The sequence below is a fragment of the Phyllostomus hastatus genome, unplaced genomic scaffold, assembly GCF_019186645.2.
Source record: "Phyllostomus hastatus isolate PE091 unplaced genomic scaffold, TTU_PhHast_1.1 phas_contig_34, whole genome shotgun sequence".
NCBI classification, from domain to species: domain Eukaryota; kingdom Metazoa; phylum Chordata; class Mammalia; order Chiroptera; family Phyllostomidae; genus Phyllostomus; species Phyllostomus hastatus.
Window position 1 is genome coordinate 57271633 of NW_025333857.1, and position 19154 is coordinate 57290786.

The 19154-nt window shown below is 37.9% G+C and overlaps 1 protein-coding gene across 1 annotated transcript in view; it reads right to left on the minus strand.

Moving 5' to 3' along the window:
• TMEM245 (transmembrane protein 245) overlaps window positions 1-19154 on the minus strand; it is an 82300-nt gene that overhangs the window by 39895 nt on the left and 23251 nt on the right. Inside the window, exons 6-9 of the mRNA XM_045840224.1 lie at window positions 18348-18517; window positions 10787-10891; window positions 6335-6417; window positions 3147-3237 (exon numbers count right to left, since the gene is read on the minus strand). Coding sequence (XP_045696180.1) covers window positions 3147-3237; window positions 6335-6417; window positions 10787-10891; window positions 18348-18517 — 449 coding nt within the window. The remainder of the gene's footprint in view (window positions 1-3146; window positions 3238-6334; window positions 6418-10786; window positions 10892-18347; window positions 18518-19154) is intronic.

Genomic DNA, 19154 nt, shown 5'->3' on the forward strand with positions numbered 1-19154 from the left:
CTTCCCTTTCACTCCATTCTAATCTGTAATTCCTCGTGGATTTTTGAGGTTTTCATAACAACCTCAAAATATCCCAGATAGGACCATTTATCTGAATCTCCACTTCCACAGTCCTCGTCCAAGTCACCAACATTTCGCCTGGACTGCCAACATAATAATCTCTTAACTGGTCTCCCGGCCTTCTCCACCCCTGCCCCCTTCCCCATAAGGCAGCACAAATGAGTCGTCTATATCCTAAATCAGGTTTCTGTTTTAAATCCATTAACTTTTACCTCTGTAACTACAAGAAAATCCCAACTTCTTATCATGACCTACAGCTTGTCGCGTCATCATGTTCACCACTGCAGCCACACTGGCCTTCCTGTTCCCCTCCCCGCAGCTTGCTCCCATCTCAGAGACTTTGAATGTGTTGTTCCTCAGCCTGAAACATTATTTTTCCAGACCTTCACAAACTGTCACCTCCTCATCACTCGAATCTTAGTGAAACATCACCTCAGACATTCTCTGGCCGTCCTGGCTATGGCACCACCCCGAGGCACTCTCTACCACATTATCTGCTTACCTTGATCACCGCACTTTTAGATCTGAGTTTATCTGTTTACATGTTTACGGTCTGTCTCCTCTCACCAGAGTGCAAGCGCCAGGAGAGTGGTAACTCTCTGGCTTACTGCTTTTCCCCTAGCACTTGCAACAGTGCCCCGCACGTTTGTGAACTAGCTGTCACTGTCTTCACTCGAGTCACGGGAGAAGGGACAGAGCAAACACATCATTTATGCTCTTGCTGTCTTAGGGCAGCACCTTCAGGTGTAAATTTTAGAATGGGCACAACAAGCAGAAAGGATGGCTCAGACAAGGATGGTGAGTGAAGAAAGTGAACTTGATGCTGAGAAAAAAGCACGCTGTGAGGAGAAACCAAACAAAGCACAGGGGACAGATGGCACAGGGCTGACTAAGCCGCCTAGGGGCGGAAAGACAGGAGCTTTCTCTATTCAAACTTAAACGCTCCCCAAAAAAGTCTTTTCCTTTTCTGAGCATGGCGTTTTTTTCTAGCTTCAGCTCTTAGGACTAGGTTCTAACATGATTCTTAGCTGTGTAAGTTCTGAGCTTATTAGAAAGCTACCTCTGCAATTACAATGGGTCTTCTTTCTTAAACAACTTTATTGAGATAGAATTCATACGCCTTACAATTTAGTCATTAAAGTGTATAAGTCAATAGTTTTTAGGATATTCTGAGTTAGGCAACCATTACCACAATCAATTTGGGAACATTTTCATCACCCTCCCCAAAAAACTCCACACTCATTAGCAATCACTCCCCCGTTTCTCACCAAACCCTTCTGCCCTGGGAACCACAACTTCACTTTCTACAGACATGCCTCTTCTGTACATTTCATACACATGGAAGCACACATACGTGGTCTTTTAGGGCTGCTTCTTTTACTCAGCACAGTGTTTTCAAGGTCCATCCATGATACAGAATCTATTAGTCCTTCGTTCCTCCTTATGGCCAAATTAAGTGGATATACCGCATATTATTTACCCATTCAGCTGCTGATGGACATTCAGTGGCTGCTTTTAGATATCATCCCTCTGTCTTCTAAGTCAAGATCACAAATTTTTTTTGTTTTTTTTTTCCCACAATTTTGGTTAATAATGCCCATCTCTTTTCAACTACCTCAGCTTTTAGAACTTTGAGCTAAAGGTTTCAAACTTATCTTTTCTCTAAGTAATTTAAAATTTACTTCTTTAAAATCTAAGTCACATTTCTTTAGTTACTCAAATTCCCTTTCCTTATCCTTTTCCCAAACAGTTAAGAATTCCAGAATAAAAATCTTTCCCAAACAGGTAAATAAAGAACTAAACACCATGCTTTCAACATAGTAACTCAGCCAAAACATTTCTGGAAGACTAAACGCATTCTGCAATGGTTGGATCTTCCTTCTGTGCCAGTTTGGAGATCTATATCCCTAAAACTTTTCAATAATGGTTTTTAAAGACTACCATGCACAGATCAATTCAATTACCTGGCTATCAAAGACTTCCCTGTGCTGACTGATTATCTGTTATGGACTCAAGAAAATCGATAATATATGTATTTCTCTTAACTTGACCACAATTCTATCCTTAAGGTAGTGCATTACTATATACATGCGTACAGTATAATGTTCAAGATAACTTTTCTTTTTTGAGACTTGTTTTGACTTTTGAACACAGAGTCACATACTAGCCCTTTTTTTCTGGGCATGTATCTCACTGCAACCAATTTTATCAGTCCCTAAATGATCCTAATTACTTCACTGCATTAAAACTTCAAATTATCTTCGTTCCCACAGACTGCACGAGGGGTAAGAAAGAACACCCCAAATCCATGTCATGGGATCTGACCCTTCACCACAACAGCGGTATTTTTCCATCTTTCCTTTCCTCTTCCCAAAGCTTTAGTCAAGCTCGTCTCCTCAAACACACTCGTACTTCTACACCCTGGCTTACATAAATAGCTCTTCTTAAAATACACTCTTCCTCCTCTTTATTCATCCAAGACCTATCATTCCTTCAAGGTTTATTTCAACTGCCATTTTAAAGCATTTAACCCTCAGATCCAGGCACACATTTCCAGCATACTACAATAAGAAAGAGCAAAAAATTTGGAATCAGTCTTCAGCAGTTTGACCAAGCTCTGCAATTCACTACCTGACCACTGGGAATTTACCTAGGCTTACTGTGTTGGTTCTTCATCTGTAAGTAAGCAAAATAATTCAGATTACTGCAGCTCTCTTGAAAAGAAAACAAATCAGAAACTGCAAAGCCCAGATATCAAATAATAAAATGTAATATGCCCCAATACTCCATCCCAGAGCCTTATTTGACCACCAAGTTTAGTGATCATTCCTTCCTAATGCACAAACAATGAATCATATCTATCTTGAATGAGAATTGAATGGCCAACTATGTTTGTTCAGGCTACTAGCACTATTCAGTATAATTACCCAGGTTTAATTTCAGTGTATGTTGTTTGTCGACTTGTAGATATATTTCAAAATGAAAATTATTCTAAACATAATCTCCAAGTATGCTTCATCAAAGCAAGAAATCACCACCAATAAAGACCTTGCAAAGAAAAAGCCACAAAGAGGCTCTTCTCTTACCTTGTGGGTTATCCATTCTCGTCCATACTGATACACGTTGTTAGCTGCAGAATTAAGGGCTCTTTGGACTACCTGAGCCTCAGGAAGCCAACTAATTCAAAATAAAGAAAGAAAAAAAAGAAAAATTACTACACTTTTAGTGTTCTGCACCAGTAACTATTTGAACCCAATGCATTTAAATAATCAGTAACTGACAGACAGCTGATAAGTCATCAACACAGAGATACAAATGAATCACACACAGGAATCCTTGACTTCTCTGCCTAACTGGACAAATTCTAATATATGAAATAGCTCTTCAAGCTTTCCTTATCTTTTAGATCCACTTTCCCTACAGCCTCTCAGTCATTCTGCTCTGCTGGGTTTTTCTGACCCTCAAATCCTGAGCCATTTGCCATATTCAGATAGCACCAGAGAAAGCGATTCTGAAATTATGATGGTCAGCATCTGGGATCCACAATGGTGGTTCTCAAACTGCGGTCCATGGACCTGAAACACCAGAACTGCTTAGAAACCTGGCCCTAACCCAGACCCACTGAAAACCGAACTCTGGGGCCAGAGTCCAGCCATCAGTACCAACAAGCCCTGAAGGTGACTCTGGTGCATGCTAACATTGGAGAGCCACTGATCTGAGGAAGTAGAGACAATAAAAAAAGTAAGAGGGTGAATCACTGTTTTCAATGTTCTATTTATTGAAGATCATTTTCTTTCAGATGTGAGGAACTCCTGAGCAGAGTTCCATCTGTACAAAGAACTGCAGTCTACAAACGTGACTCCTAATGTGGCAGTGAGAAGTGGCCTCCCCATCTCCTTGTCAACTAAACAGGCTTTTCCTTTCATCAGCAATAGATGACACATGCCCAATGTTTTCCAAAGGAAAAAATATTTTCATATATTCTCTCTCCTTTTTTTAAAGGACTTTATTTATTTATTTTTAAAGAGAAGGGAAGAGAGGGAAAGAAACACTAATATGTGAAATATTGATCAGTTGCCTCTCGCACACCCCAACTGGGGGCCCGCAACCCCGTCAAGGTTAAGTCAAAGAACCCTTACCGCAATCTTTCAGCTCCCAGGCTGGCGCTCGACTCACTGGGCCACACCAGCCAGGGCCACATACGCTAACTGCTCCTCACAATGTTGTATACTAAAGATGTTGACATTCACAAATTGGTTTGCATCTTTAATATTAACCAGTTCATCACATACTCCACATAAACCAAGTATTTATGAAGCTTTTACAAAGTTTCAGTCAGTTCAAGTATTTCTTAGCAAGACAAAACTTTAGAGATACTTATAATAATCTTACAGTACAAGGATATGACCAGGAAATTTGGATCTCTAAATAGAGATGTGATTTGGGAGAAATTAATTTAAGTAGCCTTTAAATTACTCTAGTATTTATAGATTCAACAGTGGTTTGAAGGGACTCCTAATTATTTTCAATTACACAGTACTATATCTTTATGGGGAAAGTTGTATCCTGTAGTGATATTCAAAAGCGTAGGACTTGCAGAGGCGTCTGGATAGACCCGTAATGACGAACAGACATCTATCAGGCCTGATAAAAAGTCCTGCTGGCTTCAGTGAAGACACTCCACTAACACACTCATGCAGGTGTCTTAAGAGCAACAGATACGAGAAGTTGTCCTGAGGCCGAGTCAAAGGCCTTATTCAGTCTAGACCTCCCTGCAATAAGCGCCCTCTAGGGACCGTGGGGCCTGTAACACCCAAGCAACCTTGGCTGTGACCAGCTGGGATGTGCCTCGATCTTACACCAAACACAGCTTCTCTACTGAGCTCCTTCCTTAGGACAGTCACTACTTCAGCAAATTACTACCACACTTTTCCTCCTATAATGCACACTAATTTGCCCCAATTTTTTAGGGAAAAATAAGGATGTGTATTATACGTGGATAGTACCTGAAATACCTTGTATCTGTTCTTGTGATTTGTAATTATTTGTTACAAAAAACCTCTTATACCATAATATGTCCAAAAATAAATGTTAAAATTCCTTTATAATACAAAAAACCAAGTATCTAAATATAAATAAATAAGTAACTGAATTAAAAAATTAAAATGGAAGATTTTTCTCCTGAAAGTTTGGGCCAAAAACATGGGTGTGCACTATACACAGCAAAAATACAGTGATTTTCCAACTCTCAGTAGAAACCAAGTTCCTTCCGTTAGGAATAGCCTACCCTCACCTTTCTGGGTAAAGGTTAATCTACACCACAGTATGACCTTTAAAGAGAACAGCCCCAAGAATTATGCAGAAGTAAAGGGAAATTTCTGACATACCGTGTATGTTTCTACATACTTTCTAGTCAGTAGAAAGTAGAAAACGGGTTCCAAACTAACAGAATTGCCCAAGACAAGAATTAAGATGTGCTCTAACTTCAACTTCATTTTCTCTGAAGCTCTGCTAGGATGATGACCCTACCCTAAGTCTTTCAAATTCATCCACCAGCTCACCAAGCACATCCACAGAGAGGGCACCTACATGAGACATATACAATGTGCCCCATACTGGCAGAAAATATATTTGATCAATTCTTCATTGTATCCCCTCCATTAGGACTACCCACAGAATTTCTCACAAGGTCAACTGCCTTCTTCGGGGCAGGAATTTACTGAATACTGAGATTTGCAAGAAACCAGTACTATTAATTCATATCTAACCCCACCAATTTGCTGCAAAAGAATCAGACCTTCCATGAACGACCAAAGTCTAAACAGCTTTTTAAAACCCTCCTACAAGGAGGAATACTCCATCAGAAGCACAGGGTGAAGTGCTGACTCTGCCACTGGGGGATCATTACCTCAAGTCCTTAACCTCTGATCCTGTTTCCTGGTTTGGGCAACAGTGATAATCTCTTTAACCTACTGCACAGTCACTGTCAGGAAGACAGGACACAATGCAGGTGACCGTACTTTGTAAATCCGAACAAGCTGTGAACTGCAAACCTCGATTCAGATGTAAGTACTATAAACCGTGTCTGAAACCTTAAGCACTTCCCCAATGCCCCCTCTCCCACATTACGTGCAATTCTCGTGCAAAAATGACAACTTCCATCAAAGCTTTAGCAAACGCAATCTTTTCTCCTTCAAGGCAGCCGCCTGAAGACCACCTCATACTGAACCTAGGTCGTGCAACTATTTTTGTCATTGCAAAACAATATTCTTACTTTGCCCACTCAGGGTGATTTGCTAGAGTTTCATTAATCAAGCTGCTTGTGACTTCGATCATGTGTACGCTCTCTTGATGGACCTGCATCACAGAGGAGGAGAGAAAAGAATCTCAATAAAAAGTGAATGCAACTCTACATTTATTTTTCTACACTATTACTGGAACAATATTTTGGAGTCAGATAACCACACATCTTAGTTACAAACAATTTAGGAACCTGCACTCAGCAGCTGCTACACATAACACCGTGTGACGCACACTATGGGAAATACATGGACATAACAGCGCCTTGCCTTCAGGAAACTCAATGATTCACTTAAGAGAAATATGTAAATAAATACATATACACAGTAATATACAAATATATTTAGTTCATATATGTGTATGTATATGTAAGCAGTATCACATGAGCCTAAAGAATTATAATGCAATGTGAGATACACAGGCAAACATAAGCAACTGAGGAAGGTTTCTGAGTAAAAAAAAAAAAAAAAAAAAAGCCAGCTGAAACTGTTCCAAATTTACCTTGCTCAATAATCGGCAAAATGAGGGAGATAAAAAATTAAACCCAAGCCAATGTCAGGGGACAGGCTCTGCAGGATTTTACTTTGTTTAAATTTATTAAGCACGTTGAGCATACGGTTTATCCTCACAAGTATTCCATACTTAATTGAAAAGAACATGATTCTGCTACTGTCAATTAGGTCAAATTGACTGACAGCATTTTCAAGGCTTTTAATCCTCATTAATTTTCAACCTACTTATTCTCCTATTACATGAAGAGTATTATTCAATCTCTAACTATAATCTTTGATTTGTCTATTTCTCCTTCTAATTCTGAATATTTTGCTCCAATATTTAGAGCTCCGTTGTTAGAATATACACATCCATAATTGTTGTATCCTACTGCAGTATTAACTCATTATAAAAGTCTTTTATTTGTTTCTAGTAATATTTAATTATGTTGTCTGATATTAATATAATCACGCCACATCTCCTATGTTTACAGTTCACATGGTATATCATTTTTAATCCTTTTACTACCAAATCCTTTAATATCTTTGCATTTAAAGTGTTATCTCTTATGTGATTCAGTTGGAAACTGCTTTTTTATATCATCTGAAATATCTGTATTTTTCAATTGTTTAGTTGCCTCCCATTTAATACAAGCATTGAGATGACTGGATTTAGGTCTGCTATTTTGCTATTGCTTTCCAACCATCTCATCTCTATGGCTCCTCTTTTACAGACACCTTTTGTATTAGGGAATTATTTTCATAGCATTTCAGCGGCCCTAAAACTAGGGTTATTTAGTGGTTGTGACTTATCTTAAACGTATCACACCTAGCATTATTAATTTATCATGATCTCTTTCACGCTAATACTAACTTACTTCCAGTAAAGTATTTCAAGGAATCCATGCTCTTCAGATTGGATATTTTTATTGATCTTTCTTCAAGTTCACTGATTTTTTTCCCTTGATTTCAAATCTACTGATGTGTCTATCTAATTTCCTACTTGTTATTGTTCTTTGCAGCCCTAAGATTTCTATTTGGTTCTGTTTTTAGTGTCCATTTCTCTGTTGAGAGTCTGCATGTGTTTGTTCTTGGCATACTTTTAATTCTTTGAATATATTTACAATAGGTGCTGTGAAGCTTTTGTCTGCTAAATCCAACACCTGGGCCACTTAAGTGTCCATCTCTTTGATTGTTTTGTCTTTGCCCCTGAGTATGAGTCACATTCTTCTATTTCTTTGTATGTCTAGTAATTCTTGGCTAGAAACTGGACACTAAAAACATGTTGTAGCAACTCTGGATTATTTTGTTCTTCTGAGAGCTGTGTTATTTTGTTTCATTAAGTAGCTACCTTATCTGTACTCAAACCAAAAAAAAAAAAACAAAAACAAAAAAAACAAACAAACAACCCCAAAACAAAAATTTCGATCATCCCTGCCACTGATGTCTCTGCTCAGTGGTTTTTATTCATTGATTTATCCACTTATTTTAAAGCCTAATCCCTAAGGGTTTTCCCTGGACCTGCATAGCTTAGCAGTCAGCTGAATAATTCTGGCAAACACCACCCTCAGAAGCTTCACAAAAGAAAAGCTTCCTCCTCCGCAACCTGAGATGTGTGCAAGGAGAAATGCAATCAAAGGCACAAATCTGCAAAGCTCCCCAGGCGTCAACATGCACAGGGCTCCCATACACATACATAGGTTGGCAATCAGTCTAAGATGAGAAGCTTAGTAATTTCAGCCCTTATATGGCTTTCTTGCTTCCAGAATCTCCTGCTTTAATTTAGAGCTGCTCTGCTGTCAGCCCCAAACCACATCCATCACTTCCCACAGGGCAAGTTGCAAGTTCTTGCTGTCTAAGTGAGGAAGGATGAGAATAACTCCAAGCAAGAAAGCCACAAACTACCTGTTTTTACTAGGTGCAGTAGTAGTTTTTTATGAGCAAATACTCCTCAAGGTGGCTAACTGATCATTTTCCAATGTCCTGATATGGCATTTTAACATTTTTCTCCACTTTATTCTTGTTTTCTGTGGAGAGCAATTACCTGATATCCTCACCCTGCTATTACCCTACAGTATATTAGGAAGATAGAGCCAAAAAGGCCCCTGGAACAAACTGGATGTAGATACAAACAAAAGATAGTAGTCAAGGATGACCCCGAGGCTTTTCACCTGAGCAAGCAGAATGGAACTGCTGTTTACTAAAATGGGAAGACTGTAAGAAGAACAGACAAGCGAGGGGAGTCTGAAATTCAGTTCTGACATGCTGCATTTGAGCTGTCTACTAGACACTCACATAGACACTGTCATGGTGTTTTACAGAATGATCCCTTTATTGGCTAAGAGAATAAATTAGATAACTGGTAGGTTTCCTTCAAAAGCTCAGTTGGCCTGAGTCCTAGAGGACAAAGAAGTGGTTCAGTAACATATGTTATCAAAGTTCAAGGAAGCAAAAGCTCATTGAACAGAATGAGCAAAGAAAAAAAAAACTTGAAAGATGAACTAAGTGACATGGGCAGGCGAGAAGACCCTATGAAAAGCGGCAAAGAAGAAAAAGTGGAATAGAAGACAAGCAGGAGAGAGAAAAGAAAGGAAAACAAAAGACCATACTAGTGAAAAGGTTTCTCTAAGATCAAGAACGAAAGATTATACAGTGACAGGTTTAGGTGAAATATGATGAAAACAAAGGTCTCTAAACAAGTCTGTACAGTCCATATAAGTAACTGTACTATACATAATTAATGCCCAAAGAAAAGATAGGAACTGTATAAAGACAGAAACAGAAGTACTAGGAGAGCAGGTTTTTAGGAGCAAATGGTAAGAATGAGGGCACACTGAGACTGAGAAGAACAGGACATCCAATAGAGATGTCATGTAGCAAAAAACAATGCAATCCTTTAGCAAATGGCTGCATATTAGGTTGTGTATCAGTAAGTCACTACTATATCTCTACAGTACTATATAAACATTTTTCATGTTCATGATTCTTTGAACACAGCAAATCAAAATCTGGATTGTGGAGTTCGGCAAAGTCAGATGAACTAAAGGTTAAACTACACTATAGAAATCAGAAAAACAGAAGTCAGTAAGTTATCACTGAAGAGACACTTTTAGCTGCACTCGGAAGAACAATTTTCTTTGATGAGTGTTATGAACTGAATGATTATATTCCCCCAAATTCATATGCTGAGATCCTAACCTCCAATGCAATGATTAAGAGGTCGGGCCTCTGAGAAGTAATTAGGTCATGAGGGTGGAGCCTTCACGAATGAGGTTAGTGCCCTTGTAAGAGCACAGGAGAGAGAGGACCTTTCTCCCCACTTTGCAGGGATACAAAGAGAAGACGGCCATCTGTAAACCAGAAAAGCGGCCCTCACCAAGAACTTAACCCTGCTGGAACCTGACCTGGGGCTTCCGCCTCCAGAACTGAGGAATAACTGTTGTTCAAGCTGCCTAGTCTATGGTACTGTTACAGCAGTCTGAGCAAAGAAGGGGAAGAGGAAATGCAAGCTGGAAGGACCCGGAGACTGAGAAATAAGGATCAATGGTGTATCAGCAGAAGGGCCAATGAGACAAGAAGGAAAGGAGCTAGTCAAAAAATTCTGATCTAGTAAACAAGGTACTAACTAGATTACAAGCTGTAACACTAGATCATAGTTTTCCTGTTCACAGAAGAAGCTGCTTATTCCTCTGTATCTCAATTTTGTCATCTGTATTTACCTGAGGTATATGCTGATGATAAAATAAAAATGCATGTAAAAATATACTAAGCAAATTCATAGCAAAACCAGTAATACAAAATTTACAAATGTTTTAGCTGCTATACATATTTACAAGCAAAGTTAACATTTTACATTCTGTTTCTACCAGCTGGTTATCCATACAAATCTAGCAATTAAGAGTTGATTAATGGTAACAGGAACTGCTGTACTCTACCTTTGCAGTCAGGAGCAGGGCTAAAAGAAGGGTTCCTATCACTAACAAAAATATGATGAAAATGCTAATTATTTTGTCTAACATCTTCTCCAACCAGATGATCATCTGCACAGAAATGAAAAAGAAAATTAATTAAAGTACAACTTAATAAAAACACACATGCATTCAAATACAATGACGACAAAACAGGATATTCAGCACTGCGAAGCAGACTATGGAATAATGACTAAAGCAGTGAAAGCTGTAGGCAACTTTATAAAATTAACGAACAGTATTAATTACTGCTGTTATATAAAGAGTTTATTATTGTCATATCTAAGAAAAAGCAGTCAATTTGAACATAACCTTTATGTTTGAATTCTCGTACTGTGGTATATCTACATTTCAAATTATAATTTACAATCTGGTAAATATTCTAAATAAAATAAAGACCATTAGCCAACTTCAAGTTTTATGAAATTTTACTGTCAATGAGCAAATATAGATGACTTTAGAAAAAATATGCCTTTTATAAAACAGCTATGCCCAAAATTATGCATAGATAAAATAGGAGCAAATTAAAATAGGAATTACTTTCAATGTTTTTCCTTTGATGTTGTTGGAGTTACAAAAACAGTAATAATAAAAAGTTAATGTTATGATCATGATAAATACTAATTTCAGAATTATAGTTCCTCTGGGTGGGAAAAAATCAGGAAGGAATACACCTCAATTATATAATTAATGTTACATCTTTTAATATTTAAAATAATCCATAATAAAATACTTCTAAAACATTACATTCTACTGAAATTTTCTATTATTTTTAAAACATTAGTTATATGAAAAATAACTGACTGAAAATAAAAAATAATCAATAAAATTGTGTTCTCCCTAAATTTGTAAAAAAGACTTTTATTTATTTATTTTTTGAGAGAGGGAAAGGGAGGGAGGGAGAGAGGGAGAGACACATCGACGTGAGACACATCGGTCAGCTGCCTCTCACACGCAGGGGGCAAACCCGCAGCCCGGGCATGCACGAACCAGTGAGCTTTCACTTTGCAGGACGCTGCCCAACCAAATGAGCCACACCAGTTGGGGCCCTAAGTGCTATTAGACAGTCTATTTTGAGTATGACTTCTCTTAGGTTTCACAATCACAAATAATCCTACCCATAAAAGTTTTAGTTTCAGAATATATCATTCCGATAGATTTGTAGAATTCCTTCCATGCAAAGCTATTATTTAACAGTTAGAAAACGCAATCAATTAGACATATGACTGCTGAAATACCACTTTGCACGCCTCAACCCCAGCATGAGCTACAGCATCACTGAAGAAGTTATTCCTAACTTAAATCTGAAATATGCTCTCCAAACAATGAGTTAAGCATCCAAAAGCAAAAAAAAAAAGGTGGTTAAAGTGGGGGGGGGGGGGCATGACTTATAAAACATTTATTTTCCACTCAAGGCTTAAAAGCCTGCATCCCCTTTATCTTTCGTGAAGGAAACTGTCACTAAGAGATCAATGCTATTGTAAACTCAAGAATAAAATGTTCATCTTCCATCTTGACAATTAGAGCTTCAAACAGAAAAGTTAATTTTCAGTGCATGCTACCAAAGCATTGAAGACAATGCAGAGATTTAAAAAAATAACAGGTTTCTAAGATATGGAAGGTCAGACATCGTATTTTGAATATAAGTTGTAAAATCAATGAAACTGGAAAGTTCCACAATCCGAAACCAACTCTACACCTCCTTCTTGAGACAACGCCCCAAAGAAAGGGCTAGTGTTGTATTATTCCTCTTTGTTCTTCAAAATCTCAGTGAATGGCACACAGTAAAAGCTAAGTTAACACATATCTAAATAGGCCAGCATAAATAAAATAATTTCAGAATTAAGACCAGATTTGTATTCACAAATTACAACTTCTGAAAATAGCTTGGGAGCCTCCATTTTTTAATGAAAAGTCATATCCTAAAATGTATTTTTTTTAACATAAATGTCCTATTTACAAAGTACAAATATCTAAATTTATGTCTGGGTATTTTTAACATATAAAACAAAGAATATTCACAAACATTATGTACATCAACATTACAAAATCAAATGTTATGTTTTTCAACAAGAGTAGAATTTTCCTATCATAAACCGTGTAACAAAGGGTTGTAAAAAAAACCCACATTAAGAGCCACCTAAACAAAAATTTACATTCAAGGGATAATAGTAAGGGTTAGATATTTCACTCAAAATTTAAAATAAACAAAATCATTTAGGATACTCAATACATAAGGTAAAAAAGTTAAAGGGGTTTCTATTCACATTATGGCTGGCTAACATTAGATGGAAAAAAAAACAGACAAAAAGAGAGACTACAAAAGAGACAGAGGAGCAGGAAAGACAGGTGCAGGCTTATTAAAGAATAAAGGGAGACAGAAAAGGTCAAGATAAGAGAAGGAAAAAATGTGGGGAGGAGGGAGTTGGTGTGTAGAACTAAGGACCAAAAGAGGAGGAAAAACAAAATGAACAGAAAACTTTTTTGGAGGAAAAGAACTCCCTGGAAGAGTGAATGGAACAAAACTCAGAGGAAACACTCACACACAGAAAGACAAACACACACGGAGGAAGCACACACAATGGAGAAGGGGAAGGAGGGGGGAGAGAATCCTGAGGAGTGCCAGAGGCTCTGCTCCTGGACTGCCCCTGCCCTGCACTCTGTGTTGGGCAAAGGAAACCACACCCCTGTCAACCGTGCCTTGCTCATGGAAACTGCAGTCCCTAGAACTTTCCCCAGTCTTCCACGCTGTGAGAATTATTTTGGTTTTTGAACTTTATTTTCTAAAAGGAGGAGAAATTTTCAAATGACATTCTGAATGTTTTAAGTGAAAAAACGTAGAGGTGTTGATGAATTTATAGTTATATCAAGACACTCAAATTTCTAAACTACTGGTCTTATTTATCAAGCTATCTAAAAAGTGTCATGCCACTACTTAGTTTTCGATTCTACCATGAAGGTAGGCCTGTAGGATTTTATTTTGCTTTGTTTTTTAACTACATCTAGGTGAGTCTCAGTACATATAACCAACACTAAGAAATAATTAAGCCTTGGGAAGGAAGTAGGCCGCAATTTAATTAACCATAAGATGTGTTGTCTCTCACCCTCACTTCTCTCAGTTCCTACTCCACTCTACTTGAACTTGGAACACTGCCATTTTCTGACCTTGGAAGTAATAAAATAATCTTCAGTTCTCTCTTGCCAGGTGGCTCAAATGGTTGGAGCGTGTCCCACAGACTAAAGAACTGTAGGTTCAATCCCTAGCCAGGGCACATTCCTGGGTTGCGGGTTTATCCCCCAATGGGGTAGGTGGTGGGAGGGAGGGGCAATCAATCAATGTTTCTCTCTCACATTGACGTTTCTCTTTCTCTCTCTAAGATCAATGGGAATATCCTAGGGTGAAGATTTTTAAAAATAAAAAAAAAATAATCATCTTCAACCCATTTACATGCTCTCCTAGAGCACACACTCTCAGAACTTCAAGCAGTCACTCCACCTCTGCATCAGTGGTTTACCTATGCTACATGGAATCAGCAAGGACAAGAAAAAAGCTACTTGGTCTCTTAGGAATCTTTTAAAACTCACTCATTAGTCAGCTGTGAATTAGGCTCATAAATTAGGTAATCTAACTCATTTAGCTTTAACTCAAACTAAACCTAATGACTTTAGGCCTCCTTTCTATCATCTCTTGAGGAAAACTTTATTTCAACATATATATACAAATTAGGAAAAAACATTAAACTACCTACTTTGATCAGAAATAAGAAAAAAGTGACGTTTGCAGAACTATCACCAGCCAAGGATTAAACTAATTTACTTAGACTAGTTTTGTGGGAAATGGAGGTGTATAAACCATCCGTGTGTGTGTGTGTGTTCTAGTTACAGTTTACACACTGCTTATTTTCAACCCAAAATTTAATCCTTTAGGCATTATCAAGTCTCCCCTTTCCTGTTTCAACAGAATGAAATCCTAATCTCTGCACATAAAAGTGTCATTCTGATCTATTTCCATCTTTTTCTTAAAGCCTGTGATAATATCTGCACTGAAAACTTTCAGAGTTTACTGTATTTAAACACAATGCATGTAAACGATGTTACCCTCTTGCTATCTGTCCTAGGGATTCAATGAAATTAAATCTAGAACTACCACACTCAGACTATATGTTAGAGGTGTATCACTTCAATTATGTCTGGATTAGCCATTACGGAAGTTACTAAAAATGTACCTTTAAAATTCCAAGCCAATCATGGAAATCATTTACCACAGATACAACCTACATCTTGGGAAACACATGAAGTTAGATGTCATAGGTCATGATATCATCTTTTTTAAGTTAAAAATAAAATTTGGGAATACTAGTTATAAAAAAAAGACAATACACAAAATCACCAGGCTAGGGAACTGCACAAAATAACTTCACAGATTCATCTTCGGAAAACTTCCTGTGTCACGTAAAGGAAAACTAGCAGTGAAGATCCCTCGCCCCTTGTCAGGAACGACTGCCGATGCGCTCTCACACTTCCCGGGGACGCGGGGGTCAGACTGACCCTCCAGAGCTGCACAGGCGTGGGAACCACAGTGCATGCAAGGACTACAAGACAGAACTTCTTACACACACTCCAGCAGGGAGATACCACCCATATCCTGAATAAAACAACTTTGGGATTTCAGAAAAATTGTACTGTGACAGTATCAATGCTTCATGACCTTCCATAGCTTATAATTAGGACTTTAATAACAAAAATTTAGTTGTGATACAGACAGAAACAGAGTGAGAATGGAGATACAGGGAGAAGTTACAGAACTGAACAGTAAAAACCAACATCCACGTGTTCATTTACCTTCTTATTTAGCCAGTGCCAGAGCTTGAGGATGGGGGGTAAGGTGAGGAAGAGAAGATAAGAACAGTGGAATATCATTAGAGAATGCAATAACAGTATGAGAAGAAAGAAAAGAAAGTCACTGACAGCATGAGGAGGAAATTATCCCAGACAAAAGAAAAACTAGGAAAAAAACCGTAATGCATTAACAAAGTTACAAAATCACGTGAATGTAGTACTCCTGTAAGATATACAATGATTACAATGAAGATAACCACAAGCTTTGCTGGCAATTCAACAATTAAAAACACATAAAATAAGCTGAAAGTTTGTAGCTTTCAATAGCCACACTAAATTCCAAATATTAGAGTAATAATTAAGATCCTTTCACACATCATGTACCGAAAGGATTTTCAGTCTCTGTATAAACCAGTTTGTGTTCCTATGTTACATTTTCATTGAACTTTGTAGTTGCAGCTTTATAGTATTAGTTATTCAAAGTAAAACATCTCAGTGCTCCTTTGGAACAGAGGACACCTCGCCAAAATGCAGGCATATCTAAGGTTCTGCTTCTATTTGGTGTATTTCCTTCTACCCCAATTTTTAAGCACACACACTTTTCTACAAGAAAAGCAAGTTATTACAGTGGAAAGACAAAGACATTAAACAGTTTGAACTGCTAAATCTGCTCTAATAAGATAAAGCTTCATCCCAATACCAGGGAGATATGATAAATATGTTGAAATTTATGCAAAGTCTTAGATTCCTTCTTATTTTAAAAAAGTTTAAAAAATTAGTGAAAATACAAATAGGCAAATTACAAACGAAAAATATGCTTAGCCAATAAGGATATAAAAGGATAATCAGCCTTACTTTTATTTTTTAAAATTTTAGATTAAAACAACACTGAGATACTTTTTACAAAACCAAAAAGGCCTTTTTGTCACTATGATATTCCTTGGAAAGGGCTCAAGGAACTAGGTATTCCATATGTTGCACTGGTGGGAAATACAAAACTGGTAAATTCTCTGGAAGACAGGAGGTATGTGAGAAAATGTACCCCTTGCTTCTTCTCCTTTGACCCAGGATATTGTACTACGCGTTTAAAGGTTTACGACCTCCCCTCTACATGCACTCCAGTACTATTCTCATCTACATCTACACTGGTTTCGCCTACAGTATTTCCCAATCTTAAGTCACGATTAGACCTGTTAAAGAAAACGGTGACTAGCCGCTGTGATGAAGTCCAGCTCGCACAGCATGGCACACAGAAAGACCTTCTTGTTCCAGCCGTACCTGCCCCTCCAGGCTCACCGCCCAGTAATCACCATTTCATACACCCAGCCCTGACCAGCTTCTTGGCCACCCCTAAGCATTCACGTTGTGGAAGTCTCTGGGCCTTTGCACTGCTCTAGCCACATAACTCCCGCTTGTGCTTCAGAATTTGCCCTAGCATCATCCCCTCTACAAAACCACCCCTCTCCCACTGCCTCACCAACAGTGAGTCATTTTTTTCCCTCAGTACTACAACTGTATCCCATCCATATTGGGTTGGCCAAAAAGTTCGTTCGGTTCCCCCGAAACTGCTCTGTAGCACTTAGTTATTCTTATCTTCATTCAAAACAATTTTGTTAGATTGTATTGAGACTACTGTCGTATCAGTGTGCATTTTAAAAAAAGTATCAAAATTGGTGAATTTTTTGTGTAGCTATTTTAATCTTGAAGATGGAAGAAAATCTGCAACATTTTTGGCATATTATGCTTTATTATTTCAAGAAAGGTAAAAATGTAACAAGTGCAAAAAAATATTTGTGCAGTGTATGGAGAAGGTGCTGTGACTGATTGAACCCTTGTCAAGGCGGTTTGTAAAGTTTCGTGCTGGAGATTCTCATTGGACGATGCTCCACAGTCAGGTAGACCAGCCAAAGTTGACAGCGATCAAACTGAGACATTACTTGGAACAATCCACATTATACCACACAGGAAACAGCCAACATACTCAAAATAACCAAATCAATAAAGTTACTGGTGAAAATGAAAAATGTCTTATTTTACGGTAAAAACTAAATGGACTTTTTGGCCAACCCCATACTCTTCCTCCACAAATTGTAACAGCTAACACTTGTATAGAGTTCACTGTGCACGTAATAACTCATTTAACACACAAACCAATCTATGAGGTACATGCTTTACACTCATTGTGTTAATAAGGAAACAAAGGCAGTGATAGATTAAGAAATTTATCCAAGGTCACACAGCTAAGAAATAGCTGAACTGGGACTTGAAACCAGAATTTGGATTCAGAGCCCATGCTAAGCCTCTGAATCTAACAACTGTGTCTAAATTTTAACGGACTGCTCTCTCTCCCTCAACAGAACTTCAGCATCTAGGTGTCCATGATTCATCTGCTCTTCCCTAGACCTGGAAATTATTCCAAAAATATTTACTGAACTGAGCCACTACCTGGCTATATAATTTTTACAAGTCAGTTAACGTCCCTGGATTTCAATTTGATTGAACTTATAATTATTTAAAATAAATATATCCTATCCTTATATAAACCACAATTATAAACATTAAATGTCATTAGAGAATTAGATTTTAAATGTGTTGTCAAAAATTCCAGTATAAACACTAAATAGGACATTTCCTACAATGAAATATACAAACTCCATTAAAACAGTCCCAGTTCTTAAAAATACAATACCTTGCTATCAACTTTTAGCAGGAATTTCCCGAGCCCGATGACTGGCCACGGCGCTAGAGCTTCCTGCCGCTCCCTGAGGAAGTTCTCCACGGCCTGCCACCACACGTAGCAGCGCTGCTCCAAGAAGTTCACAACTCCAAAGTGAATGATGAGCTTTTTGAGTACCCAGACTACAAAGAAGATAAGAAGTACATGTATGAACAAACAGAGATTACAAAGTCATAACGGGAAAAGGTCCTCTAGTTTCATGTGACCTTTCTAAAACAGTAAAGCTAGTATTGACATGAAAATCAATTTTAAAAAAGGAGAGGGGGAGGTAAGGAAATCCAAGGTATTCCAAACTGATGGTATTGGGACAAACAACTTCTCACACAGTCTCCACTTGCCCTTATACATACCACCTTCTTTGTAGAGGCTGAAGCCCTGAAGTAGTCCGGGATTATTTTACAGCCTGTATACATGTAAGCTACTCTGACCGTGACAATTCCAGTGACTACAACCTGAGGCCTCACACCTTGCCCCTTCTGGGGTAAAGAATACTCATCCCTGACATGTCCTAATCCCTTTGGCTATTATAGCTGCTTTGGCCACTCAGTTTCTATTTTTTTATGTGTAACGACCAAGAACATAAAGGTATTCCACGTGCATCATGGTTTTATGCCACTGCAGGTAACATTTTCATTTATGTTCTTATTTCTCTACTTGATGTTGCTCTATACATCTGCATCTATTTTTTTAAGATTTATTTATTTGTTTGTTTGTTTGTTTGTTTGTTTATTTTTAGAGAAGGAAGGGAGGGAGGGAGGG